This window comes from Diachasma alloeum, unplaced genomic scaffold (genome assembly GCF_001412515.2).
Source record: "Diachasma alloeum isolate Michigan unplaced genomic scaffold, Dall2.0 Dall_scaffold_00179, whole genome shotgun sequence".
Taxonomy (NCBI): Eukaryota; Metazoa; Arthropoda; class Insecta; order Hymenoptera; family Braconidae; genus Diachasma; species Diachasma alloeum.
Genome location: NW_021680345.1, coordinates 1,815,797 through 1,843,141, shown reverse-complemented (window position 1 = coordinate 1,843,141; position 27,345 = coordinate 1,815,797). Strand labels below are relative to the sequence as shown.

The following is a 27,345-nucleotide window of genomic DNA, read 5'->3' as shown; positions in this document are numbered from 1 at the left end:
ATTGAGGAATAATTAAACTACATATTCCCCTCATCAGATGTTGAATGAAGTCTATTCATTGAATCTGATGTGCATCGGAACCCCTCTGAATGGTAGCAACTGGGTCTGAGACGGTTATTCAATTTTTTTATTGTAAGCATTTAAACCAACGGATTATTCTGCTGTAAAAGTACAGTTATTTTGCGTGAAATTACACGGCTCCACGACTAAATAACTTTGCAAAAATGACTTCACAAAAAAAACTTCGGAAAAACATTTTCGACCGAAATGAAGTTATTTCGATGAATCACTTCAACGAAAAAACCTTCATGGGAAATCGCTTTGGAAACAAATATCTTCATGTAATTGTATGCAAAGAAAAGTTCAATGAAATAAAATCGACTCAAAAATTTACCAAAATTGCAGATAAGAAAAAAACAATTTATGAATCGGATACCATTTTCTACATTTCTACCACAATTTACGATCATTAGAGAACAAAAAACAAGATCGCAAACTACTGAGAGATGTAAATTGCTCCAATAATTACCTGCAGATCGTATTATATAGTATTGTCATCACTAATGCGATGAATCTCGGAAGAAAATATAAACACGTATATCTGCGGGCATACATTCCCACGTTCGCTTCTTGGTGTGTGTTTCTGAGGTTCAATATAATTGAAATTATTTAAGCTGAAGTTCATAATGTTTCAAATTATTTTTGGAAAAAATTACTTTATTGAAGTTATTTTTCCGGAGTTATTATTTTTTTTTAAACCATTTTTGCAAAGTCATTTAGTCGTGACACCAATTACACAAATGATAATTCCTTATGGTTATTTAAATGATGTCGATTGCCGATGAATGTTTCAAACTTTTCCTCACGCAATTTAATCGACAGATTTGATGATTAATAGTTTCCAAATCGATCGTGGAATCCGCAGAAAGCTGTAGAGCGAAAAAATTCTGTTGTTTTTTCCACTAATAGAAAAACGTGTGGAGTAAAATCTTCTGGTGATTAATCAGAATTGATGAAAACCAATCGCAACAGCTTACAACTTCCCCTATATAGAATAGAATGGGCTTTTATGAAATGCATCGTTAAACTGATGATTGACTACCTTTTAGTAGCCGGCAAAAATGGAACAAAAAATACAGGATAATGTGAAAGATTCAAAAAAATTACATCGTTAACGCGAAACATGATTGCATCGAGTAATAAAATTCCCGGTGCTGGGGCCCTGAAATGCGCTGGTGAAAATTTTGAAACTTAAGTAGCAGCAGGATTCGAATCTCCAATGTTATGTATGTTAATTCAGTTCAAAATTAAATCGTTCATGGAATTTCTCGTTCATCTTGGAAATTCAGCAAAAATGAGTTTCTCCTATTAGATGATTATTGATATTTCAATGACAGTTTGAATTGAACTCACTCCGAAAACCGAACTTCACATTCAACAGAGCTTTCACCTGATTGAGAATGCAGAACAATAATTGGTTTAATTTCCACCATGTTCACAATCTTGATCATATTTATCTGAAATTGACTGATTTTTGAATAACAACACATCTGAAATTTTCATGTGAATTAATTCAGTAGCGAAGTGGTAAAACGGTACAAGTCAATTTTGACGATTGACCAGTTTTCAATGAATATCTCGGCATGTAAGGGAGATAGCAAAATGTTTTCCAAACCTTTTTTGTAGAGCCGATTGCGAGCTACAACAAATGTGATAACAAAAATTTCGCTATCTCCCTTAGATTCGGAAATATTCTTCAAAAACTCAACTGGGAGATAATTCGACTTGAACCGTTTTAACTTCGCTACTGAATTATTGTTGTATTTATATTTTTTGAATTCATGACCCTCGCCGAAAATAAAAAAAGTGAACAATCCTGAGTCATGGAGTCAGAATCCGTAGTCATGGGCTCAGGCTAATTGATGGCTCTCGTTTGCAGAGCTATGGGCTCTATCACAGGATCGCTTCAGATGCTCACTAAATTTTTTAAGCTTCTCCCGTCATTAATGCTTGATTTTCAACACATTTCTGCTCCCGTGATCTAAATTAATAATTGTTAAAACGGGAAACATTAAGTTCCATGTTACTGGAACTCGTTAATGCCGGGTCATTTCAGTGTAACACATGCGACAAGGAAAACGAAAACCGTGAATTAGCGATCTTATCAGACGGTAGGCGAAAGAAATGACCGGTCATTTTGTCGTTCGCCGCACACGCGTGTTACTGCCCATCGGCTATTATTTCGTACATTCTATCAAATTGGAAGTAAATTTTTGTTGGGGGAGTGTCAGAGTCCTCCATATAGTTCAGGGTTTGCCCACAACTCATTCATCACCAATTTTATCAGTATCTGATATAGAGTAAGAATTCGAAGAAAGGAACGGTCGAGTCGTTATCATAGGCAACCGAGGGGAACGCCGTTATGTCACTTGTTGTTCCAAAATTCGATCATCTTTTAAACGAGTTTATTGAAGAATTATTAAACTTGTGAAATGTCTCAGGGGTGTTTCATTAAATCATCAGTCTGTTCAATGTGACAGGGTCGTACGTTAACCGGGAGTGCTGATGACAAGTGAAGATGAACTCGAAGTGTCAAAGTACTTGTTTATAGCTAGATTGCAAACCACCCAATGCCAATTCTTTTCGTGTTACACATTTTCATTGATATTGTATATCAGCGGTTGGATATAGTCAAGGCGCAATGAACTAATTTTCCTCGTTGCTTTTGTTGCAGGGAGAAAAGTCTGACGAGTTTCAGGCAGCACCAAAATCGGTGGATTGGGGAGAAACGGTCATGAGAGTTCAAAGAGGAAATACCACAATGTAATATTTTGTTTATTTTTATTATCAATTTGGGGTCTAATGGTGCTACGTTCGTTGGAATGATTGATTGATTTATTTTCCCGTAATTGTATGTTGCAGATTCTGAAGACCGTTGATCCTCACTTTTTCCACTTGATTAACAGAAACAAGGGGTCGCTGTATCTACTGACCTTGAATAATGAAATATTAAAAATTGTCTCTCTTCAGGATGATAACTGGTAATTATGGGGATGATACCTGTGGTTATGCTTGAACTTTTGATATCCGAGTTGAGTGAACTGAGGAGACAAGTGTACTTATCTATCATGGAATGACGGAAGAATTTATTGTGTTTCAATAATTCTTGAAGTACTGACGAACAAATTTTATCGTCGTGTGTACAGTTGATTCGATTTTCTATGCATCGAGAGTTGATGGGAACTGATTCGCTCAGCGCTCTGAGGGGCATTAGATCAGATTTTGTGGGGAATTCGACGCGGCTTATGCCACGGGATTATGGAGATGCATTATGGGGATAACGAGTCGATGAAGACTGCTTATTCTTTAGTCCCAATTTTATAGACTTGTGTTATACAATCAATTTGTGATCTCATTACACGTACTTAGGAAATTATGTAAATATAAGTAGGTAGGAATGAATAAAAATCATATACGTGAATTGAAATTTCAATAGTGTTTTTTCTATTGAATCCCCAAATTGCGTGATCATATCAAAATTGATCAGAAAATGAAAAAAGCATTTACCTCACGGAAAAAAAATATAATTGAATTGAGTGTATAATGTACTTGATGGGGGATGGGTGTTTCAATTCGAGAATGATTATTTCGTACCAGCCCGGGTTGTATCAAGAGCTCTCAAGTGTAATATAAAGGTGAGAATATAAGGGTCAAAAAGTGGAGGTTTAAACATGAGGGTCGGAATATTAGATTTAAAAACTGAGGGACTGAATGAAAAGGAGAAGGAATGAGGGTCAGAATGCTGGGGTTAAAAAGAGAAGATCAGAATATTACAACATAATATTCTGATATAATACATAACATCCTATTTACTAAAGATGAAAGAAACGTGAAGTTGTTTTATATCGAAATATCTCGAAACTGCCTGACCGCTAATCCTTAATTCTGATTGGTCAATATGTGACACGAGATTATTCACAAAAAAAACACCTGGCATTTTCAAATTCTTCAGTGACATAATTGCAAATTCTTCAGTGGTAAGTTTTTTTTCACGTCATATATATATATATATATATATATATATATATATAATATATGTATTTCACATGTATATATATATCACCAGTGAAATTAATAAATTCTGCCCTTTTATGGAGACCGATTATGTTAAAAAATTGAAGATGATTAATTGAAAATAAAAAATTCTTTATAGATTCTTTTACTCTACTTCGCTATTCACTTCAATCATTAGTCGAATTCTTTTTGATTCATTGTCAATATTTATAAAGTATTCATGAGAAAATGAAAGTTAATGAATTCCATTTTTTCATTTCAACAAATGAAAAGATCAGCGCGCGCGACAGCGCGCGCATAGATCTTGTATAACTTATATTTAGACCCGCGTTGCCTGATACCCATTTTTTACTTTTATATTCTGACCCTCAATTTTTAACCTCCACTTTTTGACCCGTATATTCTGACACTTAGTGCCTGACCCTTATATTACACTTAAGAGGGCTCGCTACAACCCGGCCTGATACAAAACAATCATCTTCGAATAAATTACCGGACAGTTCCGTAAAATTTCCAACAACCACATTGCGCTCTGGAATTACGGAAAAGATACGTAATTTTTATTGAATATTTCTCTCCGTGTAGAAGACTTCTAAGCATGGGAGGTAAATTAGAGGATCTTTAGGGTAACTACACCAATAGATGGGCGGATAGAGACAATTTGAGATCCGTCAAGAGATCAAAAATTGATAAATCACGTAAATACGCCAACGATTTTAGGTAAAAATTACTAATGTGCCCCTCTAGTCTGTCACACTGACTAGAGGGGCACATTAGGCCACTACACCGTACCCACCCTCCGAAATTTTTGGGCAAGAGTGTTCATAAGCGGTCATCCATCCAAGCACTAACCGCGCTAAACGCAGCTGCACTCGGATGCCCGCCGGAACAACACCTAACTCATTACGGTCCATCAGGTAAGTAATTTTTTGAAACATCATAACTCGATAAATATTCGTTGTATCGAAAAAATGAAAAAGTACTTGTTTATTGCTAAAGTATAATAGATTCATATAATTTTTTCTGCCAAAAAGTTTAATTTACAATAAATTTGTTAATAAACAACATAAAGTTGACAAAATAGTATATTGTGGTACAAGTGCGTAAAGAACCACTTTTTCGCACGCACGCGTAACATCCTATTTTTTGTAATACCTGCCGAGTTCACTGTTGGGAACTGTAGTGGGGGTTAAGCGGTTGCTTTTGTGCACGCTGTGCGTAAAGTTCAAGGTCGTGCGAAGCTTTACGCACTCGAAATTCACTTTACGCACGACCTCTGAACTTTACGCACATTGTACGTAAAATAACCACTTTACACACACTGAACGGTTTCGAAAAGTGAACTTTTGAGGCAGCTATTACAAAAAATTAAAAGGCAGCTCGCAAAAAATCCACAAAAATATATTTCGTAGCGTGCTTATCAGAAAATCCGCTGTTAAATTTTCATCGGGTGTTTCAGTATAGAGCCTGAGATATTTCGGGAGGCCGCGGCGAGCTAAGTTGATCGACCGCGCTGAGGAGGACCCTCGATATTAAGTGAGAGTGGTGATATCAATTTTTACATTGACTCTGATTTTCAGAGCCACATTGCGTCTAGGAGCCGAATGGCTGTTACAACGCGGTGAAATGTATCGCAAGTCACCTTACGCGGTCATGGTGATGGAAAAACATTCTTTTTTCAGATCATTGTGCATTAAATGTCCCATCGATTGCTGTCATTTTTATTTCCTCATCTCAAGTGTAAGAAGAGATATGAATGTCCAAACAGAGGATGATATGCGGTGCACGGAGAAAAAAGTTGGAGAAAAATTACCAAACAAGTCATGTAATCGTGGAGCCGAATTCATTTCTAAATGTTTTTCATCCTGTAACGGAGCAAAAAATGCGAGACGAATAGTGAATTTTTCTCCGCTGACTTGGGAAAATTTCCTAAACGTGAGGGTAATTTATACCGAAACTGGAAAATTTACTTCATGCTCTCAAAAATTATCCCATGAATGTGAATGATTGCTCAATATTGCGGACACATTCACATACGTAGAGGAATTTTTCTGTGACGAAGAATGATATTTTTTACTAAACGCAGTGTGGTAAAATTCCACTTTCGTCCGTCCCCATGTCCTTCACATGGGAGCTAGAATATTTGCAATCAGCGACCTAGAAAACGTAACGTCCAATGAACAAATCTTCTGGATATTGAAATGTACACAGAAAAGTCCCTGACGTATGAACTAATTATTTTTCTACTTCCGTAATTGAATGTTACCTGATAAAAAATTCATAGATTAAAAATTACGAAAGATTACCGAAAAATATCAATTTTAGATGATGAATTTCGAGGCGAGTCCAACGGGAAAGAAGAAAATTCAGTTGGATGAATGGTTGAAGAAGATCTTTCATGTAAATCTGGAAATCCCCCTTGCACCGGCCCTACACTTTTGGTACCTAGTTAAGGACTGCCACAAACCCATTTCTCTTTTCATCTCCATTGTTGTTAAATATCCAACAAATATCAAGGGATGTGGGAGAAAATGAAAACAACATTTATATAATTATTATTTTGAAAACTGTGTTGTTCTGAGTCACGCACGATGGCGACACACGCGGTCGAAACGTCTCAAACCTCCTCGATAAATTACTTGTTTTTCACAAGTAGAAAACTCGGTAAAATACCGGTGGTATTTCACATGCCCAACCTTAGAGCCATGCATTCCGTTCGGTAATGCAGGGATTCTGAATGCATGATTCTGATAGGCTTTCAGAGTGCCCTAAATGCGAAGAATTTCTGCCCTGGACTGGAATTCTTCGCGTTTAGGGTACCCTTAAAACCTAAAAACCTTAAAACCTAAAAACCTTATATTTCCACCAATCAAAGCCACGCAACCAGAATCTCTGCATTATCGATTGGAGTGCATGACTGTGATTGGTTGAAATTTAAGGTTCAGGGCGAAGAAGCCCTGATTGGTTGAAATTGAATGGTTCCTAGGGAGCCCTAAACGCAAGGAATTCAGCCCTGATGCCTGAAAATTAAAAAAAAACATCGGAAAAAAGGGAATTCCCATTACCTACAGCCAGTAGAAGTCCTCCCACCGGAGAACGGCGCCTCCAAAATAACCTCCGGGGCGTTCGTCACAACCTTATTCCACGCATATCCACAGATACCCCCACTCTAAAATTTTTCATTGAAAAAACAGCCATACTCTCGCTTACATATATATACCCTCCCTAGAGTCTCCAAACGAAACAAATAATGGCTGACCCGTGTGTCGTTATTGCGTGCAGTTAGGGAAGATTATATTTGCATCATAATCTCGAGTGACGTTTCCACCCGTGTGCGTCAGGTACATCATTGTTTTTTCCTCGTGCATAAATCTCGATAAAAACAAAATACCTCCGTCTTCTGTCTGGGACGTGCATTTTCCCCACTGTTTTTGTCACGTAGAGGAAAAAAAAGGGAAAGGAGGAGGAAAAAAAAACGAGAGAGAAAACATTTTTTTCCTCAAAGAGGTGCCCCTCGGTCACACAACGAAGAAAAATCCATTGTCCGTTGATAATTGTTACCGGTTTGTGAGATTCTTGCGCATTTAACCAAGTCAACAGTGATTATTTTGGCTCTCGAGGATTAATCAACCTCAGCGTTCATAATCGTGGGAAAATATTTCACACCACGCTTTGACATTGTGAATCCCCCTTTCCCCTAGATTATTACATACGATCAAGATGATTTTTCATCCCACTAGCGTGACAGTAAACAATGTAAAGAGACGACAGCGTACACAAGTTGAGTCGAGACGTGTGTACCACATACTGGGCTGGTGTTGTTGCGATTGTCAGTGATGTTGAAAAATCTGACTCATTCATATGATTCAGATAGAATTATCACGGTTTATTTTCTCCCTTGACAAGTGATTTAGAAAAGTTTTATTCGTCAATCATGGTGCACATACCGAGTGCTTATACCTATGATTTTTGGGCTAAGACACCCACTGAAGTCGTGGAGTTGACGTGTCTTATGCCAAATGGTGTTGTCATACCACTTGAGACCAATCGGAATACAACTCTTGCGGAAATCAAAGAGGTAAACACCTTGTTACGTTATTATTTGTTATACATAACATGTTTGCGTGATTTATTTTCGAGGACTTTCATCGTTGATACGTATTTTTATCGATTAATGAGGATATAATGATGTAGAATAGAAATTTCGTGGAAAAATAGTTTTTACATTTATTTTATTATTTTAGAAATTGTAAATTTTTTTTTTTTATGATTTTTTCGAAGAAGTTCTTGGGGAGATCTTTATCGTTGCTTTTTAGCTGTCACTTTGCTTTATAAAGAGATGAAACAGGGGAGATGCTCTAAAATGGGCTGTATTCAATCATGTCTATCGATTAAATGGATAAGTCATGTCGGATTTTTTAACTTGAAAAAAGAACACCCCAGACGCTCTTTCAATATTTTTTTTAGTCCTTCACCACTGATAAACACGAGAATTATTGGATGAATAGTATTTTTCAAAGCTGCAAGTATCCAGTTCTCTTTCTATTCTCGTCATTATGTTCATTTTCTATGAGAAAAACGAAGTTGAAAAAAACTAGCTGGGTAACAAAAAGTGAAAATGAAAAAAAGTCGTTTATTAGCACTCTGCAGAGCTGAAGTTGATGCATTTCGTTCCATCTATCTTTTTCCTACGTCTATTTTTATTTTATATAAAATATTTATCAGAAGTCACTTTCACTTCCTCCAAAGGTTCTTGAAACATATTTCCTAGTGCAAAAGAGGCAGCGAATTTTTCCTAAAAATTTTTATAGCTCTCGAGCCTCTCTACAAGGAAAGTCCTGATGAAGATACATCAATTTTCATTAAACGTGGAAATAACTACCGATAACCTTGAAGATGAATCAATCTTACTTCTGGAATTCGTTACTGGAATACATTTCTAAATTCAAAGGTCATGACGGAATTTTTTATGGTTCTGTAAAAAATTCCTAGTGCTACAAAAAATGTCCTCAGGAAAGCGCTTCCCTATCTCTGAAAGATTCCGAGAAAATCGTCGGAAAAATCGAATAGTCAATTGCACTTTGCCTGTACTTGGAATGTATCTCGAAATCCAAAGACTATTGTGAAATTATTATGACTATTTTTTTCGTATTCACCTTTTTCACTATAAAGCTCCTACAAAAATTTCCTATCTAACTTTTCTTGCTGATATGAATTCTTTAATCATATGAGGTGGAAAAGTTCTTCACGACTGTGTATCGAACTAGTATGTTTCGTCATTAGGCCGAAACAAATTTTTCTGGCGAATATGAGTTAGAAATAGTATGTGTGTACCTCTAGTGTCACAGGGGTTTTATGAGAGAAAACACCTTTGAAATTAATTGAGTATCGCCAAGCATTGGTGCTTGCAAAAATCCCAATTTCAATTTATTATTACAGGAACTATGGGATGAAGCGAGTAAGTATCCTCTGCATGGCACCCTCAGGGATGCCCCATCGTATTTATTTTCCTGCATAAACGCAAATGCAGAGCCTGAAGAACTACGAGACGAGAGTCGTCGTCTCTGTGACATAAAGCCCTTCTGCTCAGTTCTCAAAGTAATCGAGCGTGAGGGAGTCAAGGGAGACAGGAATCTAGATGCTCAGATTGGTCTGTTGATTGGCAAAGGTCTCCACGAGTTTGTAGCCCTGAAGAACTCCGAGGTCAATGACTTCAGGTGGAAAATGAGACTATTGGGGGATGAAATTGCTCTCGCGAGGCAGAAGCAGCAGTGGGAGGAGAGAGTCCACTATCAGTATCCTTCGAGGCTCGCCCAGACTCCTGCGATCCCGAAGAACATCGAATCTAGACTGAAGGATGGGAACATTGTGCTCGTTACCAAGTTTGAGAATACAGAGGTGAGTTGCATTCATTCAAGAAGGTCATCCGCAAATATTTTAAAATGACGGCAGAGGAAAGATCTCAATCTGACATTCTTCTCAATTTTCCTTCATTTCAAGAACACACTGTAGGAAAAAAAGTGGTATTTCATGGGCAGGTGACGAGCAATTTTCAGGAAAGTGGCATTGAATTCGATTTGAAAAGTATTTCAATGAGAAAGAAAATGGTCAAAATATTTGGCTATTTTTAAGTATCTTCATTTGTAGGACAAAAATGACATTGATTGAAATTTCTGTAGGCCAATTCTATGAAAATCCCGTTTTCAAGATATTAGTTTTGTATACAAAATGACTTTGATTATTAAGGGGAGACTACTATGAGTTTTAAAAGTCGCGGGCTATCGGAATGAGATTTCTCATAGATTGAAGATCGATTATGTATGTCTACAAACGAATAATTATTGCAAAAAACTAATTGTTTATTGTTCGTTTACCCCGCAAGTGTTTAAAATGTTAAAAATAGTCCAGGGCCTCCAATTTTTGGGCTACAGTTTTTTTTTCAAAATTTTTGGAAAAATATGTGCAATAACAATTACGATTTTTTTTTTTAATTCAGGTCCTACACAGCTAATTTCTTATTATTTTAATAAAACATTGCACCATTCATGTAAAATAGTGGGAAAAATATTTCTGAAAGAATCGAGAATATATTTTAAATATTTTAAGGATAATTTTTCTGTACATTTTCCATGAATGGCGTAAATTTTTATATTAAACAAAACGAAATGAGCTGTGCAGGAGTCGAATTCAAAAAAAAATTTATAATTGTTATTGCCCACGTTTTTTAAGAAATTTTGAAAAAAAAACTCTGTAGCTCACAAATTGGAGGCTCTGGACTATTTTTAACATTTTAAGCGTCTGCGGAGCAAACGAACAATAAACAATTATTTTTTTGGCACTAATTCGTTTTTAGACATATATAATCGATATTCAATGCACGAGAAATCGCATTCCAATACCCCACGACTTTTAAAAGTCATAGTATTCTCCCCTTAACGAATTCAATACGAAATCGGAACACATTCTGAGAACACGCATCCACAATCCCCTTGACTCTATCCTATGTAAATTCCAAATCAATGTCATCATTGACCTTTTATGGAAGAAGTATATAAAAAGATGCCAAGAGAGGTTTCCCACAGTTATAGAAATTTCTAACAAGAAACACTCTTCGAAATTATCTTCTGAAATGATTCATTATGAAAAAACTGCATGCAACAGCATGTGGAAAAACTAATTCAATCATCGTTCTCCAAGATGAAATTCAATCCTCAGTAATATCGTAAAATCCGTAGTGAACGTCATTCTATTCAAATGAAAATTCAATTGGTTGCGTCAAGAGACGTTTTTTAAAGCAATTCTCAACGAATTGTTCTTGGCATTATCTTTTCAATTGACTTATCATCGACAGTTTCATTTTTTTACGATTACATTTACCACTTCACTGACGTTATCATTCTTAACACTCCGTTGGTCGCGCTATGAACGCCGCGCCGCACTTTTTCCGATTTTTTAAATCGCACTGCAGTAAAGCCTCTGAAAAATTTGAAAAAATTCGACATCTTGTTTTGAAGTCTCGGGAAGCCCTATCAATGGAAATATTCACCAAAAATATCATAAGTAGTTGGATTTTCTAATTTTCATTCCGAAAGTTCGGGCCGTGTACCGTGTATAAGGCGCCTTTTCAGAAAAACATGGTAACTTTGAGCTTGAATATATAATTAAGGGTAACACTGAACATAGAAAATCTCACGGGACTTCTTGGAGTATACAATCTAGATCACTCTTGATTTTTTTCTGATTTTTCCTAGATCTTTCAAATTTATCATTTGTCATTTGTCAATTTATGCTAGTGAAACTCCCAACCCTTCCATTTCCCTTTTAAGGTCTTTCGATTGAAAAGTCAAAATAATTTTTAAAAAATTGGAAAATTCATGGGAGAAATTTCTAAGTATGCTGCATCATTGAGAATTCTTGCACATTTTCTTCAGATCTCAGTTTCAAGAAAAAAATGATGGAATTTAGATTTTTTTGTAACCCCTCCAGCTATAACCGACGAGGTTACCCCACTCTCAATTGGGGAAATTTCCACGGCACCCAAAAAAATAATGAACTATTGAGGAACAACTAGTGGGTGATAAATCAAATCTTTCTTGAGAACACGTATAAGTTCCAGATTTTTTCAGATTTCATAAGAAAGTTATGTGAACAAATGATTCGGGGCAATTACCCCCTCTAGCGCAGGCGCGTGATTCGAATGTCAGTGAGTATCATAGGAAAGGTATGGGTTGGACCATGGAACTGAGAGAGAGAAAACACTCGACAGGTTTACCAACTCGAGACGCATTTTAATATTATTTCAATAATTACAATACCATCCAATAATAATTATTTGACACCCGTAGATGATGAAAAAAAATCAATCAATCGGATAAATAAAATAGTTACTTGAAAAATGGACATTTTCGGTGATCTACACACGAAACCCCTTAACATCTCTCCCACATTTTTCTCAAGTCTCGTTGATCAAAATCTTTGGAGCAGTTCCCTTGAACCTGACCCCTCGGTACCTCCCATTTGGAATCCTTGATTCTCTCTTGACAATAGAACCCTCGAAACTTTCATAATCTCAGTAATACAATGAGTTGCTACGATAAAAATGCGAATATTTATTGTATAAAACACTTCACAAAAATCTTAAAATCATCCTTAACAAGGCAATAATTCAATTCAATACAACTTAACGTCTTCAAGACGAGGGAACACTTAATAATCATCAGAGAACATCTTTCATAATACTTCAAGAAAAGACAACCCGTTCAAGCCTTCTTGGGTTTATTCGACACAAAAACTATCGGATACTTCGGAGTGACTTGTCTTTTCAGGGTCCTTGGGGGTGGGTCTACAGTGTCATCAGTAAACTTCAGTGTCTTCTTCTCCTTCTTGACCTCATTCGTAGGAACCAAAAGACTCGAATGACCCTGAGCAAATGCAGACTTCAGTTTAGAAGGATTTTTATTCTCACTTCCACCAGCCTTGTTCTCCTTATTCGATTCATTAGTTTCTTTCTCAGGAACTCTATTTTCAGTTTCTCCAGAAACTTCCAACTCTTCCATTTCCCTTTTAATATTTCCCCCAGATTTTTCTCCAGTCTCGTGGATCAAAATCATTGGAACAGTTTCGTTAAAGCTGACCCCTCTGTCCCTCCCATTTGGAATCATTGACTCTCTCTTTACAGTAGAACCATCAAAATTTTCCGAGTCTCCAAAGTCTTCATTGGAGCTGTTGAACATGGAATTATCGTGGGATGATTGCACTTTTCCCGAAGAGTTTGGTACTTTCATGAGTTGCTCGAGTGTTATTAGGCTTTCCTCAATGACTTCTGGGGGTGGTTTGGTCGAGTCGAGGGTCTCCTCCAGGTCTGATTGCTTGTCAACCGTCTGCTGGAGAATCTGCATCACCTCGGTCTTGGTGGACTGCGGATCAGCCTCCAGATGACTCTTGATGGCCACCAGCTGCGCATCACTGGACATCGCCTTGCAACGCCAGTATCTCAACTGTCGACTCAGTTTGTGCTTCATCTCCTCCTCGAGAACTGCCTGAATGGAAACGTTCTCCAGTTTTGACTCCAGCTCCTCGATTTCCTTATTCTTCGTGTCCAGCATCGATTGGAAGAAGCTGAAGTTGTGATCTGTGGGTCTCATCTGGTTCTCTAACTCGTTGGTCTTGTCTTTTTGATTCTGCAACTTCTGTTCCAATTCTGAAATCCTCTCCTTGTACTTGTCCATTAGCTTGGTGTCTCGATAGTGAGAGTCTACTTTGTCATCCTCCCATTTACGAATCAGGGCAGATTTCTCAGCCTTCAAGGAGCGAATCTCTGCATCTTTGATGCTGACGACGCGCTTTGCCTCGTTGTAACCTTTTCTTATTGTCAACATCTGGTCCAGCATTTTCTTGCGACGATCTTCCACTTCAGCGAAGAGAGAATTACCTGGGGGAGGAGTAAGAACGAGGATTAGGGGATTTTTTAAAACTGGTTTTAGTATTTTGCGGAAAACATTCTCTCAATTTATCAATCAATTATCTCTGAGACTGAAGATTCAAATGATTGATTGAGAAATTTAGAGAATGGATTATGGACTGATGATTTAGACTATATCCTGGAGAATTCTGGATTTACAACAAAATTTGAAGAGTCTTATTTTATAATCCATCAAATTCTCTATAAAAAAAAGCCTTTCGCGCGGACATTTAGACGAAAATTTTCCAAATTTGAAAAATTGATTGACAAATTAAAAAATAAATTTGGTATGAATGTTTAGTTCCTCCAATACTTTTGACTAAAACTGTGAGTTCCAGAGACATTTTCAAAATTAATAGGAAGAATTATAAAAATTGATCAACAAATTAGAAAAATTAATTTCGTCCAGATGATTTAGCAAATCTCCCTTAAAGATCCTTCAAGAAAATGTCAAGAGATATCTGTTGAGTCCAAGAAATTCACCAAAAAAATGTCTTTACAAAAAACTTGCAAATGCGTTTTGTCCTGGAATTATTTTATTTCGATTTGATGAATTACCTTTGGATGATTCACTTGCTGGTTTCTCCTTGACTTCAGCTAGCTCCATCTTCAACCCTATGAGCTCGTCCCGAGTATTCTCCAACTGCTCATTTTTCTCAGATAACTCTTGTTTTGTTCCTCTCAAGATTTCCTTCAACTCTGAATTCTCATTGTTGACTTCCTGGAGGGAATTCTCCAACTGTTGGATATCATGATCCCTCTGCAATAGCTGAGAAACTAGCTCTGAGAATTCCTCCTTCAGGGCAGAGTCTTCTTGGACTACTATTGGGGTTTCATTCGTTGTTAACTGCAATTTCCTGTTGAGCTCCTGCAGTTTCGTCTGCAGTTTCTCAATCTCTTCGGATTTTGATAGATTTTCTGCCTCCATCTCTGAGAGACGAGAGAACAATTCCTTCTTTGCTTCCATATGTCTGGCGGAAACATGAATAAGTAGGAATAAATGCGTATTTAGGAGGGAATAATTCTTCAATTGTGAATAAACTTCTTTGCGAGTTGAAATAGAAGAAAGAATATTTCAAATTCAGGAATAAAATAGTTTGGGTTCCAGAGGCGCGGTTGCACCAGCTTCAGTTAACTAAATCGTCAGTTGAGAACGTTTAATTAAGACCGTTTTCTCAAAATTTTCCAACAAATTTCCTGTTCAAAGTTATTAATATTTTTCGAACCCAAAGCACGTTTATCTTCATTATTGCCTCCTGGAGATTAACGTGCCGCATTTTTTAAATTTTTAACGAAATTTATCACAAGAAAAATATAGAAAAAAATAATTTTCTTATAATAGGCCATCGCCCGAAGGCCTTCAGCCAAGTATTTAGATATGAACATAAGTTTTCCGTTCTATTTTTGATGGTGTAGTTGAGATGCAGATTGTGCTTCAATTTGTAAAAATATCGATAACTTTCGGCCGGAAATCTGTTCAAAACTTTGGAAAATTAAATTAAATTGCGTAAGAAAAATTTGAAAAAAATCATGAATATTCAGCGTCATTCAAATGACATTTTGAACAGAATTATTTTTTTAAACATTCGTTGTTTACAAATGAATAATTGACATTGTTGAACTTACTCCAAAAATTGAAATGTTTTGAAAAAACGAAGGGACTCCATTGGACGTCGCAGGTCATTTTGTAGTCAAAATTTAGTGTCTGTGTTAGAATACGCCATTCTATAGGATTAGAACGTGAGGACAATTCTCGTAGACAAGACCTTACTCCAAAAATTGAAATGTTTTGAAAAATGAAGAGACTGTGATTGGACATCACAGGTCATTTTGTCGAACAAATTCAGTGTCGGTGTTAGAATACGCCATTTTATAGGGCTAAATATTTAGATGTTGAGGAGAAAATATTCTTTTCTCAAGTGTCGCTTTCGATTCAGGAATTGTTTTTCTTCGTGATTGAAGGAATTAAGGAAAATCGAAGCCTTTTTCGATTATTACTTACTTCTCCTCGAGTTCCTGAATCTTCTTATCATTCATTTTCTTGAGTTCATCGACTGTATTCTCAAGGACCTCCTGAATCTCCCGCATCTCCTGTTGCATCGTGGAGCTCACCTCTAGTTTACACTGGAGTGAATACTTGTCTTGTCGATACTTCTCGTTAGCTTTTATCAATTTCGACATGTGAGACTTCCAAGCATCGAAATCAGTCCCCAAGTCTGCCTCCAGTTTGGACAAATCCTCGATGCTCTCGTTAGCTGAGTTAGACATATTTTGGGGTTATATTCCCTTCAAACTTTATTTTCAACTTCAAAATGAATGGAAACTGTGGTTATTTATTATCGAAGGGAAGCGGAATGACTTTTATCAAATTATCACCCATTGAAGGCTTCTTTTATCGACAAAATTCGCGAGGAAATGGATTGAAATGTGAGGGGCTCTAACGGTCGTTCGAATCGGAGTAGACGCTTTCATTCGGAATTCAAATGGAGCTGGAATGTTTACGTTTTCCAGTCGGTAAAATAGATATTTAGTCGGCGGCCCGATGACTTTGAAATCGAGGAATATTGATGAATCATCGTGTTAGTGAATTTAAAAATCACTTCTAGGAATAGATTTTTTTCTCAGCATGGTATTTAAAGAAAATTTCATTGCAATAACAATGAAGAGATAAAACAAGAGAGAGTATCAAGTCAAGAAAGAGTTGAGTGAATTAAATTAAGCTTGGAGAGTACGATCGAGATGAGTTTGAAATTTCGTACATATTTTTTTGCACATATCTTTGGAGTGGAGGGGTTGAAGGATAAATGTCAAAAGACCTTCTTCGAAGACCTTGAGATTTTCTGCAAAATAGGTCTTTTGTTATTTTTATCCAAAGTTACTAGTTTTCGAGGTATTCACAAAATCGTTCTAGAATTTCGACCGAGAATTTAAAAATAACTTCTAGGAATTGATTTTTTTGTCAGCATGGTATTTAAAGAGAATTTCATTCCAATAACGACGAAGAAATTAAGTCAAGGAAGTAATTGATTAGAGTTGATTGAATTGAATAAATCTTGGAGAGTAAGATAGAGGTGATTTTTAAATTTCATACATATTTTTTTGTGAGTATCATCGGAGTGGAGGGATTTAAGTATAATTTTCTGAAAAGCAGGGCTTTTGATATTGATTTTATCCAAAGTTACGAGTTTTGGAGATGATCATAAATCTTTGTAGAATTTATTCTGGAAATCAAAATGCTACTTCCCCTAATCCTTCAATTTTCACAATCAATTTGAGAATTTAAACTGTAACTGAAATATCAATGATCGCCTTACATGAAAAACTCGATTTTGTTACATTTTCAATATCAATAAGACATTCCGCGAAAAATTAAATCTTGAATTCGAACCAAATTTATAAAATTGAACATTCAAATGCAGCTGTTAACTTTAAAAAAATTTTAACAGTGTAAAACCGATTCCTCATATTTTTTTTTTCACTAAGAGCCGGTTAGACCAAGCACTGTTATCCAAATAAATCGTCAAAATAAATTTATGTTTGATGTAAATTTATTCCCCATTGACAATTTTAGGAATTCGTTGTAGAATGCTTTCATTCAGCCATGAGGTCGTGAATGTCGACTGAGTACTTCATAATTAGTGGTATTATTGGTAAATACTAATGATACATCGATACCCCACGTTTTTTTGGTGTAATACCTTCGGTGAACTTTTGAGCAAAATTGACCGGTAGATTATTTTTATTTATTCCGATACTTAACTGAGTATTTCCCCAACTGGGCGGAATGTACCCGGGCCTAAGTCGACAAGTTTAAAGATATTGGCTACATGTAATATTTCCTTGCATCAATTTCCATTATTCTGCTGAAAATTTTCAGTGAATAATGCTCTTTTGAATAAAGAAACGGGATTTTCTCAGAAAATTTCTTTACAAATGAATCGTTTTACGGTTTTATGTCCCAGCAGAAACAAAATTTGATGATGTACTGAATCAATCGAAACTAATTAAATGATTATTTATTATTTTGCAGGTGACATTTACCTTTCAAATATCCCACGACACAACTCCGTATCAACTGATCGTCCTGATCCTGAACAAACGAGCAAGCAGACAGATATCTCGTGGGGAGAGAGAAGTAGCCAGTGACTTCATCCTAAAAGTCTGCGGCCAAGAAGAGTATTTAATCGGTGATTATCCACTGATACAATTCAGCTACATCCAAGACTGTCTTGCTCGCGATGTCACACCAACACTAGTGACGATGGGCATGGAGAGTGTAGTTGTCCATCATGACAATCTCTTTGAGAATCCCGATTTGGATAGTTTGAAACGACCGAGACCCACATTCTCTACTTTGACCTTGAGAAAAAAGGGAAAACACATTTCCGCTTGGAAAATCGACGATTCTTTCGTGTTCGATGTCAATGGAATATCGAAACTCAATTGTGATGCTGCACATCGTGTTGTTGAGGTAAATTGAACGAAACAGTTATGAAGTTTGAAAACTACTTTTGTCAAAGGAGGTTTGCTCGATACACTGAGAAAAAAATTATTTTTGCCAAATATCCATTTACTTGAGAGAAGTGTTTATTTTTTCAATGCCGTATTTATCCAGTCGAGTCATTCCCAGGAAATTCTCATTAGGTTTCAATTATGACAATTATATGGCTCTGGACGATGATTATGGTAGTTATGACCTTGAGTGAACTCTCGATAATTATCAACACTAAAAAATTAATCGTAATTTAAAGAGGAGGTCATCCAACGTCATCTCTAGAGCAACATGATTGTCATAATTGAAACTTAAACAGGCTTGCCTGTTTAAGTTTTAAACTAATTTAAGTTTAATTTAAGTTTAATTTAAGTTTAAGTTTAAAACTAATTTTCTTTCTCAGTGTATAAGAAAATATTCTCTTGTCTCGAGAGAATTTTTAAAGGTTTCTCAAGACTAAAAATTATGTCTCCGTAGATTCATGCAGTTTGCGTCATATCTCGAATTTTTTTCCATCAGAACTTTAATTACTTTGATTCGTTTAGTCTTTATTAATTAGGATTAATAAAAACTAAAAGGAGAATCAAGTTTCATCAAATAGCTCAAGATTTATCAATAGCTTTCTTATTAGCAATTCGAATAAACTCATTTAGCTGATTCAAATGAAGCTTTTTTTCTGGGTGTGAGAGAACTCAATAATTAGGTAGATGTAATTAAAATTGAACGTGAAGTTTTTATTTTTCAATGCATATGTTCATCTCTAGAGCAAAAAATGCTTCAGGAAAATGTCTAGAAATCTTATAATTTTTTTCTCAATTATTTAATAATTAATTATATAATTATGTTGATACAATTTAAATTCAAGGTTTTTCTTTTGAATTAAATTTTTATTTGCAGAAATGGGAATTTTGTTTTGAGAGAAAATACATTTGACAATTTTTGTCAAAACTAATAATTAACGAAATAATTCTAAAATAACGTTTTATCAATTTAGTACTAGGGGATAATTTCTTTATTGATCGATTTAAATCGTAAAATGTTTTTCAGGTTGGATTGCAAGCCGGTCTGTTCCAAGGTGGTAAATCCCTGTGCGAGAGTCAGAAAACCAAAGAAATAGTCGTCAATTCAGACGGCAGTTGTAACTGGGAGGAAACTCTCAGTTTCGACATTAAAGTTAGAGACATACCACGTAATGCACGTTTATGTTTTGTACTTTACGAATTAAGTAAGACTGCCAAGGGCCTCAAGAGTCGAAGAGTGAAACAAGACGCCAAACAAGAGTATTTTATAAACCCACTGTGCTGGGCAAATACCACAATTTACGACTTCAAGTCACAGCTCAAGACTGGCGCAATGACACTCTATACATGGACTTATGTGGAGGACATGCAGAATGACGATCTACTACATCCCTTGGGCACTGTCGTTTCCAATCCTCATATTGATCGTGCTGCTGCTCTCATGCTGACATTTCCGAAGTAAATATCAAATTTTAAATTGTAAATATCGAATTTTAAGGAAAAACAAGTCATTTTCAAAAAATCATAACTCCCTCAGTTATCAATATTGTTCAATTTTTCTTTTTTCAAAATTTCTGTCTAATCGCCATCTTGCCTGACAAAAATTTGAGACAAAATCCGCAGCATGGTTTTTTTGGCGTGGATCTGCTCATATTACAAAGTAAAATTCAGTTTAGTGAGGGAGATGGGGAAAAATGGCACATGATATTTTTTATAACTGAGGAAATTTTCTACCAAAATAAACTGTTCGCATTTCTGCCTAAATCTCCTCATCATCGAGATAATTTAATGATCAACAAGACGATTTCACTGATTATTCCTCCAATTGCAGTTGAGAAATTGTTTAATGTCTTGCTTCTATCGTTCAATCTTTTTTAGTTACGGAAAAGACAAGTCTGTGCTCTATCCAACCCCGGAGAAAGTCGTGGAGTATGCAGCGAAGCTCCGGGAGTCTTCAGAGGAACGTAGCATAGCGGAGGAGCCCAACCAAGAGTCGGAGGCCAACAAACTGCAACAAGTGGAGCTGCTGAAAAATCTGGCAGACAGGGATCCCCTTCACGAACTCCACGAGCAGGAACGTAAGACTATGTGGGCTCTTAGGCGTCATTGTCTCCACGAGATTCCCACATTATTGGCCAAACTATTACACTGTGTCGAGTGGAATGACCACAGGTGAGTAAACCAGGAACAAAATGGTGAGCAATAACGACTGCAAATAAGAACAGATAAATTTATTTTGAGAAATTTTCTATCTGTGGGAGATGGAGATGACTATTTTCATTGTTGAAATATAATTGTTGTAAAATGATACATTATGGAATCATTTGAGAGAGATGGTTAGTGTGAGACAATTTTTCTGTGATGAATGCACTCAGAAAAATGTAAAAACTCCACTGTCTCATTTGAATTTAGTAATGCCATTTAGAATGGACTAATTATTCATAGATTATCACTGAAATTTGCCGTTGAACTAAATAGATGAGTTCATTAATTGCCAAAGAAAATATTCTTAAAATGAAGAGTGTTATCCAATTCAAATTCGTCATGCCTCTGGGGGTTGAAAGCTGATTTTTCTTCGATAAGTATTTCCAAATCTGAGAAACAAAAAGGGACGAATTTCTTGATGGAATATCCTTTGTAGAGAAAATAAATCTCTACAACAGGGATAGCCATATCCATAAATCGGTAATTACCGTTAAATTATTAAGTAGTCAATTAGCTAATATCACTCTTAAATTTTAATTATTGAAGTAACCATCAATTTAAATATTCAAATTCCGAATGATTTATTAATGAGTAATTTCGTTAGGAATATTGACGATTATTTGGATAATCGGGAATCCCTCGTAACAAATTTAGTTTTATTTACTGAATGGAAAATTTACAGATCCATGTTATTAAATATTGGATTCGTCATCAATTGGAAATTTAGATTATCAATTATTTTGCTATTTTACAATTTCGATTAGGATATTTAAATCTTCATCAATGTAAAGCGGAAATTCTTTTAACATTGAAGAATCGGAAGATTGATGGCCATCCCTGCTGTGCAAATAGTCTACAAAAATATAGCCAGCTCGCCTTAGAAGTGCTTTTCCAAGAATAAATATCTCAGAATGTATTCATGAAAGAGAACTTTTTTCAGAGAAAATTGAGAGCTTTAAAATAATTCCTCACAAAAATGTAATTATGCCTCTTCCCTTCGAAGATATTCTCCAAAAACTGATATTAAAATAGAATTCCCTATTTATCATTCCCAATTCTTTCAATGACAGAGAAGTGGCAGAGGCAACAGCCCTCGTCCACCAATGGCCAAAGCTCCCAGTGGAGCGAGCCCTGGAGCTCCTGGACTACGCCTACGCAGACGGGACAGTCCGTTCCTTCGCAGTTCGTTGCCTGAAAGACGTCACCGACGACGACTTGAGTCTCTTCCTCCTTCAGCTGGTCCAAGCCCTGAAGCACGAGAACTACCTCTCCTGCGACTTGACGGAATTCCTGCTCCGAAGAGCCCTGAACAACCAGCGAATAGGGCACTTTCTCTTCTGGCATCTGCGATCAGAGATGCAGGTGGCCTCAGTCTCAGTGAGATTCGGCTTAATCCTAGAGGCTTACTGCAGGGGTAGTCAGCAGCACATGAGGATCCTCTTCAAGCAGATGGAGTGTCTGGACAAATTGAGAACAGCCTCTGAGCAGGTGAAGGTGAAGAAGGACAGGAAAGCAGCACTCCAGGGATTCCAGGACTACATCCAAGAGCCTCACTGCCAGGAGGCTCTCTCCAACGTGTTGAACCCCTTGGATCCAAGCTTCAGATGGAAGAGAGTGAAGATTGAAAAGTGCAGGGTGATGGACAGCAAGATGAGACCACTGTGGCTGGTCTTCGAGAACGATGACCCTTTCGGTGAGGATATTTATCTCATAATGAAGCATGGAGATGACTTGAGGCAAGACATGCTGACCCTTCAGATGCTCAGGATAATGGACAAACTCTGGAAACGAGAGGGCCTGGATTTCAGGATGAATCCTTATCGATGCATCTCCACTGAGAACAGAGTGGGGATGATTCAGGTGGTTCTCAATGCTGAGACAATAGCCAATATTCAGAAGGAGAAGGGAATGTTCTCAGCAACTGCTGCCTTCAGGCGAGGATCTCTTCTCGCTTGGCTGAAGGATCATAATCACACTGAGGCAGCACTCAACAAAGCCATTGAGGAGTTCACCTTGAGCTGTGCTGGGTACTGCGTGGCTACCTATGTCCTTGGGATTGCTGATAGACACTCGGATAATATCATGGTGAAGAAGACTGGACAACTGTTCCATGTTGACTTTGGACATATTCTTGGGCATTTTAAGGAGAAATTTGGGTTCAGGCGTGAACGTGTGCCCTTTGTGTTGACTAATGACTTTGTTCATGTCATTAATAAGGGACAGACGAAGAAGGGACAGGCCGTGGAGTTTCAGATATTCCAGAATTATTGTGAGAAGGCGTTCTTGATTCTGAGGAGGCATGGCGGGTTGATTCTTTCGCTTTTTGCTATGATGATATCGACCGGACTTCCGGAACTGTCGTCTGAGAAGGATCTCAATTATTTGCGTGATACTTTGGTGAGTTTGTTGCATTGTTTTAGGTTTTGGTTTTGTGTTCTGGGGGGGAGGAGACGTGTTGATCTATTTTATTACACTGAGAGAAAAACAAACACATTGTCAAACAACTCTTCCTTGGGCCAACAAAATCGCAAGGTGAAAATTGCCAAAACAGAATTCAGTAGCGAAGTGGTAAAACGGTTTGAGTCGACTTATCTCTTAGTTGAGTTTTGGAAAAATATCTCCGAATCGAAAGGAGGTAACGCAATTATCGTAATAACCTTTTTTCTACAGCAAATTGAGTGCTATAAGAAAGTTCTGAATAAAAATTTTGCTATCTCCCTTAGATTTGTCGTTTTTCTCTCAGTGTAGGTAGACAGATAGATGAAAAGTTTTTTTAGTGTCTTGGGATAAAATAATCGTCTAAAGACAAACCAGTTGCAAATTGGTTTCCACTGAGAAAATAGTTATAAGAGGTTCCTTGTGGAAAAACCCACGAGAAAAAATCTGATAACTCCCTCAAACCTTTTGTTCTCCACAGCTGCTTTTCGAAATAATTTTGAAGATTTTTTTTAAATTCTGTTGAATTCAGTGTAGATCATTCGGTTAACAGATTATTTTGGAAATATCAATTTTGAAATTTACTATAAAAAAAAGTTGTTACATTTGAAAATATTGGCAAATGATTTTTTTGTAGTTCATAAAATTTTTCATTTAAAACTGGAAGAGTTGATAGAAATAATTTTGTGTCAATTTCTAATGCTTCAGGTGCTTGAAATGTCTGAGACTGAGGCCCAGAAGCATTTTAGGAATAAGTTCGACGAGGCCCTGTGCAATTCCTGGAAGACCTCGTTAAACTGGGCTTCACACAATATGGCAAAGAATAATAAAACGACATAAGAATAATTAATAAACAAAAAGAAAATAATCAACGTGGTAAGACTGCCAGTGCTCAGAAATTACTAGGATTATACGACTGAGAGTGTGCGGATTCGAAAGTGATGGAATTTGTGATGGAATTTATGAAGGACTTTTTTTTTTACTTTTTGTTTGTTGAGAAAATTCTAAAATTAAGATGGATTCAGAAATGTGATAATTGAAAGCAATATGTACTCACATTCACACCTTCAAAGAAAAAAAATGACTTAGACATACATTTTGTAAAATAGTTGATACTAATCATGAAATTTTGCATGAGGCTCTGCTTGAAAATATCACACATGATTTGAGGCATTAATAATTTTTGTTTGGATGAGAAAGAGTCTTAGCGCTTTGTAAATTTGCTGATTGATTCAGGTCTTCATTTCAATTGAAAGAGGGACTGAGAGATACAGTACAATAAAGCATCGGCATCAATTCCAATGCCCATCGAGTAGACCAGTGCCAATAAAACGAGTATATATTATCGAGTATATACAATCATTGAATGATATTGCCCCAATTGTTGAGTCGATATTGCCCAGATAATCAGGCACTCGTTAGTATGTGCATAGTAAAATTAACATTGACGGTGCACGGTAAGACCACCTGATTATTTTGGTTCAAAAAATATTTGTCTGGTAACACAATTCGTCTGAAAAATACTCTGTCCAAAGTACTGAACGTCGTTGGTTCAATTAGTCGAATTTTTACTATTTACAATATCGGATATTGAATATCTGACTGTTAAGGGGCTGGAGGTGGGGGGGGGTACATATTTTTTTCGGCGATTTTTTTCAAATTTTTTCTGTATTAAAACAAAAAGTACAGGGATAAAATGTCATAAAATTTTCTTTTTTCGAAGCGTAATTTTTTTAATTAACAAAAGGAATTGAGTGATTTCAAATTTTATACGATTGATTTTGCGGAATTTTGTATCATATGGAATGCACAAAAAAAATTTAGTTGAAAAATTTTGAAAATTGTAGGACTAGTGAGGTTTTCACGAGTCGAAAAAAAAGAAAATGACGATTTTTGAGAAGAAAAGAAAAACATAATTTCGGATGCATATTTTCCTCACAAAAGTCAATTATAACATGAATGAGGGATTCAAAATCTGTCCCCTGCCTCTCTCTTCTCTTTCTATATCGATCTATTCCATTTTCCAGAGACTTATGGAGTCGGACAATTCTGAATATAATGTTTCGGATGGTATTTTTTCAAATTTCTCATCGAAAATAAGCATTTTTAGATTTTTTCAATACGTAAAAACCATATTAACAATGTAATACAGTTTTCAGTATTTTTCAACGTATTTTTTTTCTATTCCATATGACTTTTTGCAAAATCAATCGTATGGAACTTGAAATTACGCAATTCCTGTTGTTAAATAAAAAATGAATGTTATGGCAAAAATAAAATTTCATGATGTTTTTTAAGAAGAAATTGAATAAAAATTGAAAAAAGCTATGAGACCTCCCCCTCCCCCTTAGACAAACAAATATGCACATAAGAAAATAAACACAACGGAAATAGATTAATTTCCGCGTTACAAAGATGCATCACTGTAAAGTTTTGCCCACAACATGAAATTATAGATAATGAGATTAAAAAAAATTAAAGTAATCTTATTGGAAAGAAAAGTGAGAGAAAAACACTTCAAACTCGTTAATCTGTACTATTTACATTCAGAAAGAGCCGAATGTTTCACTGTTTCATTGAGAAATAAGTAAATAGATGAGAAAAACCGCACGTAATCCAATTTTCAATTCTATTGCATAAAAAATTTGCACAGAAACTTTCATTTGATGAGTGAAATTTGGACGAAGGGTGTCATTGGACAAATATAAACTAGACCAATAATAATTGAACAAACTATGCAGGACCCACTGTGGGGTCGCAGTTGAGTCCTCTTGGTTCACTGGATGATTCTTTTATCTTTATTACTAGATTAAATCTGATCGCGAATCACGCTTTCGAGACTGATACTCTGAATTTTATTGAGTGTAGATTAATCTAAAGAAAATTATTTCTCTCGTTTCCATTGAATTTAAGGGGCAATCAAGTGGAGAAGGGGTAAAATGAGATGAGTCAACTTGTTTTCATGATCAGTTTCATAGTGGTATCTTCAAATGTGAGAGAGTTGGAGTAATTTTAAGAATAAAAGGAATCCAAGAAGTGAATTTGGCTCATCTTCAAGGCGATTTTTCAATCAAATTCTGGGAAAATTGAAACTCATTTTAATTAGGAGTTGACGTGTCTCGTTTCACCACTTCATTGCTGGATGAAAAATGTGCTAAACTGTTTGAATTCACGGAATCGATGAATTTTCCTGCTGGTGTTTTTTTCACACAAAAGCGAGGAAATAAATAATTAGTAAAATATAGTTAGATACAAGTGGAGTAAAGCCGGAATGTGAGAAATGTTATGCGATTCATTGTAAATCTGTTTTTCTTTAGTTTATAAATTTTGTTTTTTTTGTTCTTCAAAATTCATTTTTCTTTATGTATTAACTGAAAATTGTACAGATGTGATTGATTTTCGGAAGCACGCAGATTATGGAATAATAGTTTTTTTAGCTTTGGTCACAATGCAACCATCGCAATGCAATCGATAATACAAACAAGTACATATTAACATTATAATTACTATTAACTCTGAATTACTAGCGCTGTCATGATCGTCTACTGCCGCATTATCATTATTATTTAATATTTAATTGATCGAAGCAAAGATGTACAATTTAATTAATCAAGTTCACTAGCAAGTTTTTCTATAGAAGTTATTGAATAATGTTTTTGTTTCCGCAAATCACACCTGTAAAATCGCTCACATTTTTCAATATAGTTTCATTTGTTAAAAGAGGGGGAAGTTACGTTCGTCCATCGAATTTAATTTCGTCCATCCGCTTATGTACGAATATTTGCGGTATTAGTTTAATTTGTTGATTTACAGTAGGATTAATTGAAGATATGACTCAATTGTCAGATTTGAATTTTTCTAAAGGAGAAAAGGAAGAGGTGCGTTTAGAGGGAAATTTTCAATCTTTCAATAAATCATTTTTTTCTGTCTATACATGTAAAAAGTGAATAGTAATAAAAATAATTCAATCATGATATTTCTCCGCTCTTTTTGGTTCAATGTAATAAACAAAAAAACATACCCAAAGCCTACCTAATTGCAATTGCACTGGAACATTAAAAATTCACAAGTTTGAATTGTAAAATTTGGAATTTAAGGCTTTGGTTCTGATTCTAATTATCAAGGAACCGTCTGAAGAGAGGAATATTCGTCGTACG

General features: G+C 35.9%; 2 protein-coding genes across 2 annotated transcripts; one reads left to right on the top strand and one right to left on the bottom strand.

Moving 5' to 3' along the window:
• The first annotated feature begins 7,232 nt into the window (after positions 1 to 7,232).
• On the top strand, positions 7,233 to 27,164 carry LOC107042762 (phosphatidylinositol 4,5-bisphosphate 3-kinase catalytic subunit delta isoform). Its single transcript, XM_015263949.1, has 7 exons — positions 7,233 to 8,152; positions 9,514 to 9,972; positions 18,066 to 18,506; positions 19,575 to 20,005; positions 20,426 to 20,719; positions 21,823 to 23,149; positions 23,897 to 27,164. The coding sequence occupies exons 1-7, from the start codon at positions 8,009 to 8,011 to the stop codon at positions 24,026 to 24,028; spliced, it is 3,228 nt and encodes a 1,075-aa protein (XP_015119435.1). The 5' UTR covers positions 7,233 to 8,008; the 3' UTR covers positions 24,029 to 27,164.
• Positions 12,664 to 16,504, bottom strand: LOC107042781 (protein Spindly). Its single transcript, XM_015263970.1, has 3 exons — positions 16,038 to 16,504; positions 14,594 to 15,006; positions 12,664 to 14,005 (listed from the first exon to the last, which is right to left on the bottom strand). Exons 1-3 carry the CDS (start codon positions 16,301 to 16,303, stop codon positions 12,834 to 12,836), a joined length of 1,851 nt encoding a protein of 616 aa, XP_015119456.1. The 5' UTR covers positions 16,304 to 16,504; the 3' UTR covers positions 12,664 to 12,833.
• Positions 27,165 to 27,345: the final 181 nt, after the last annotated feature.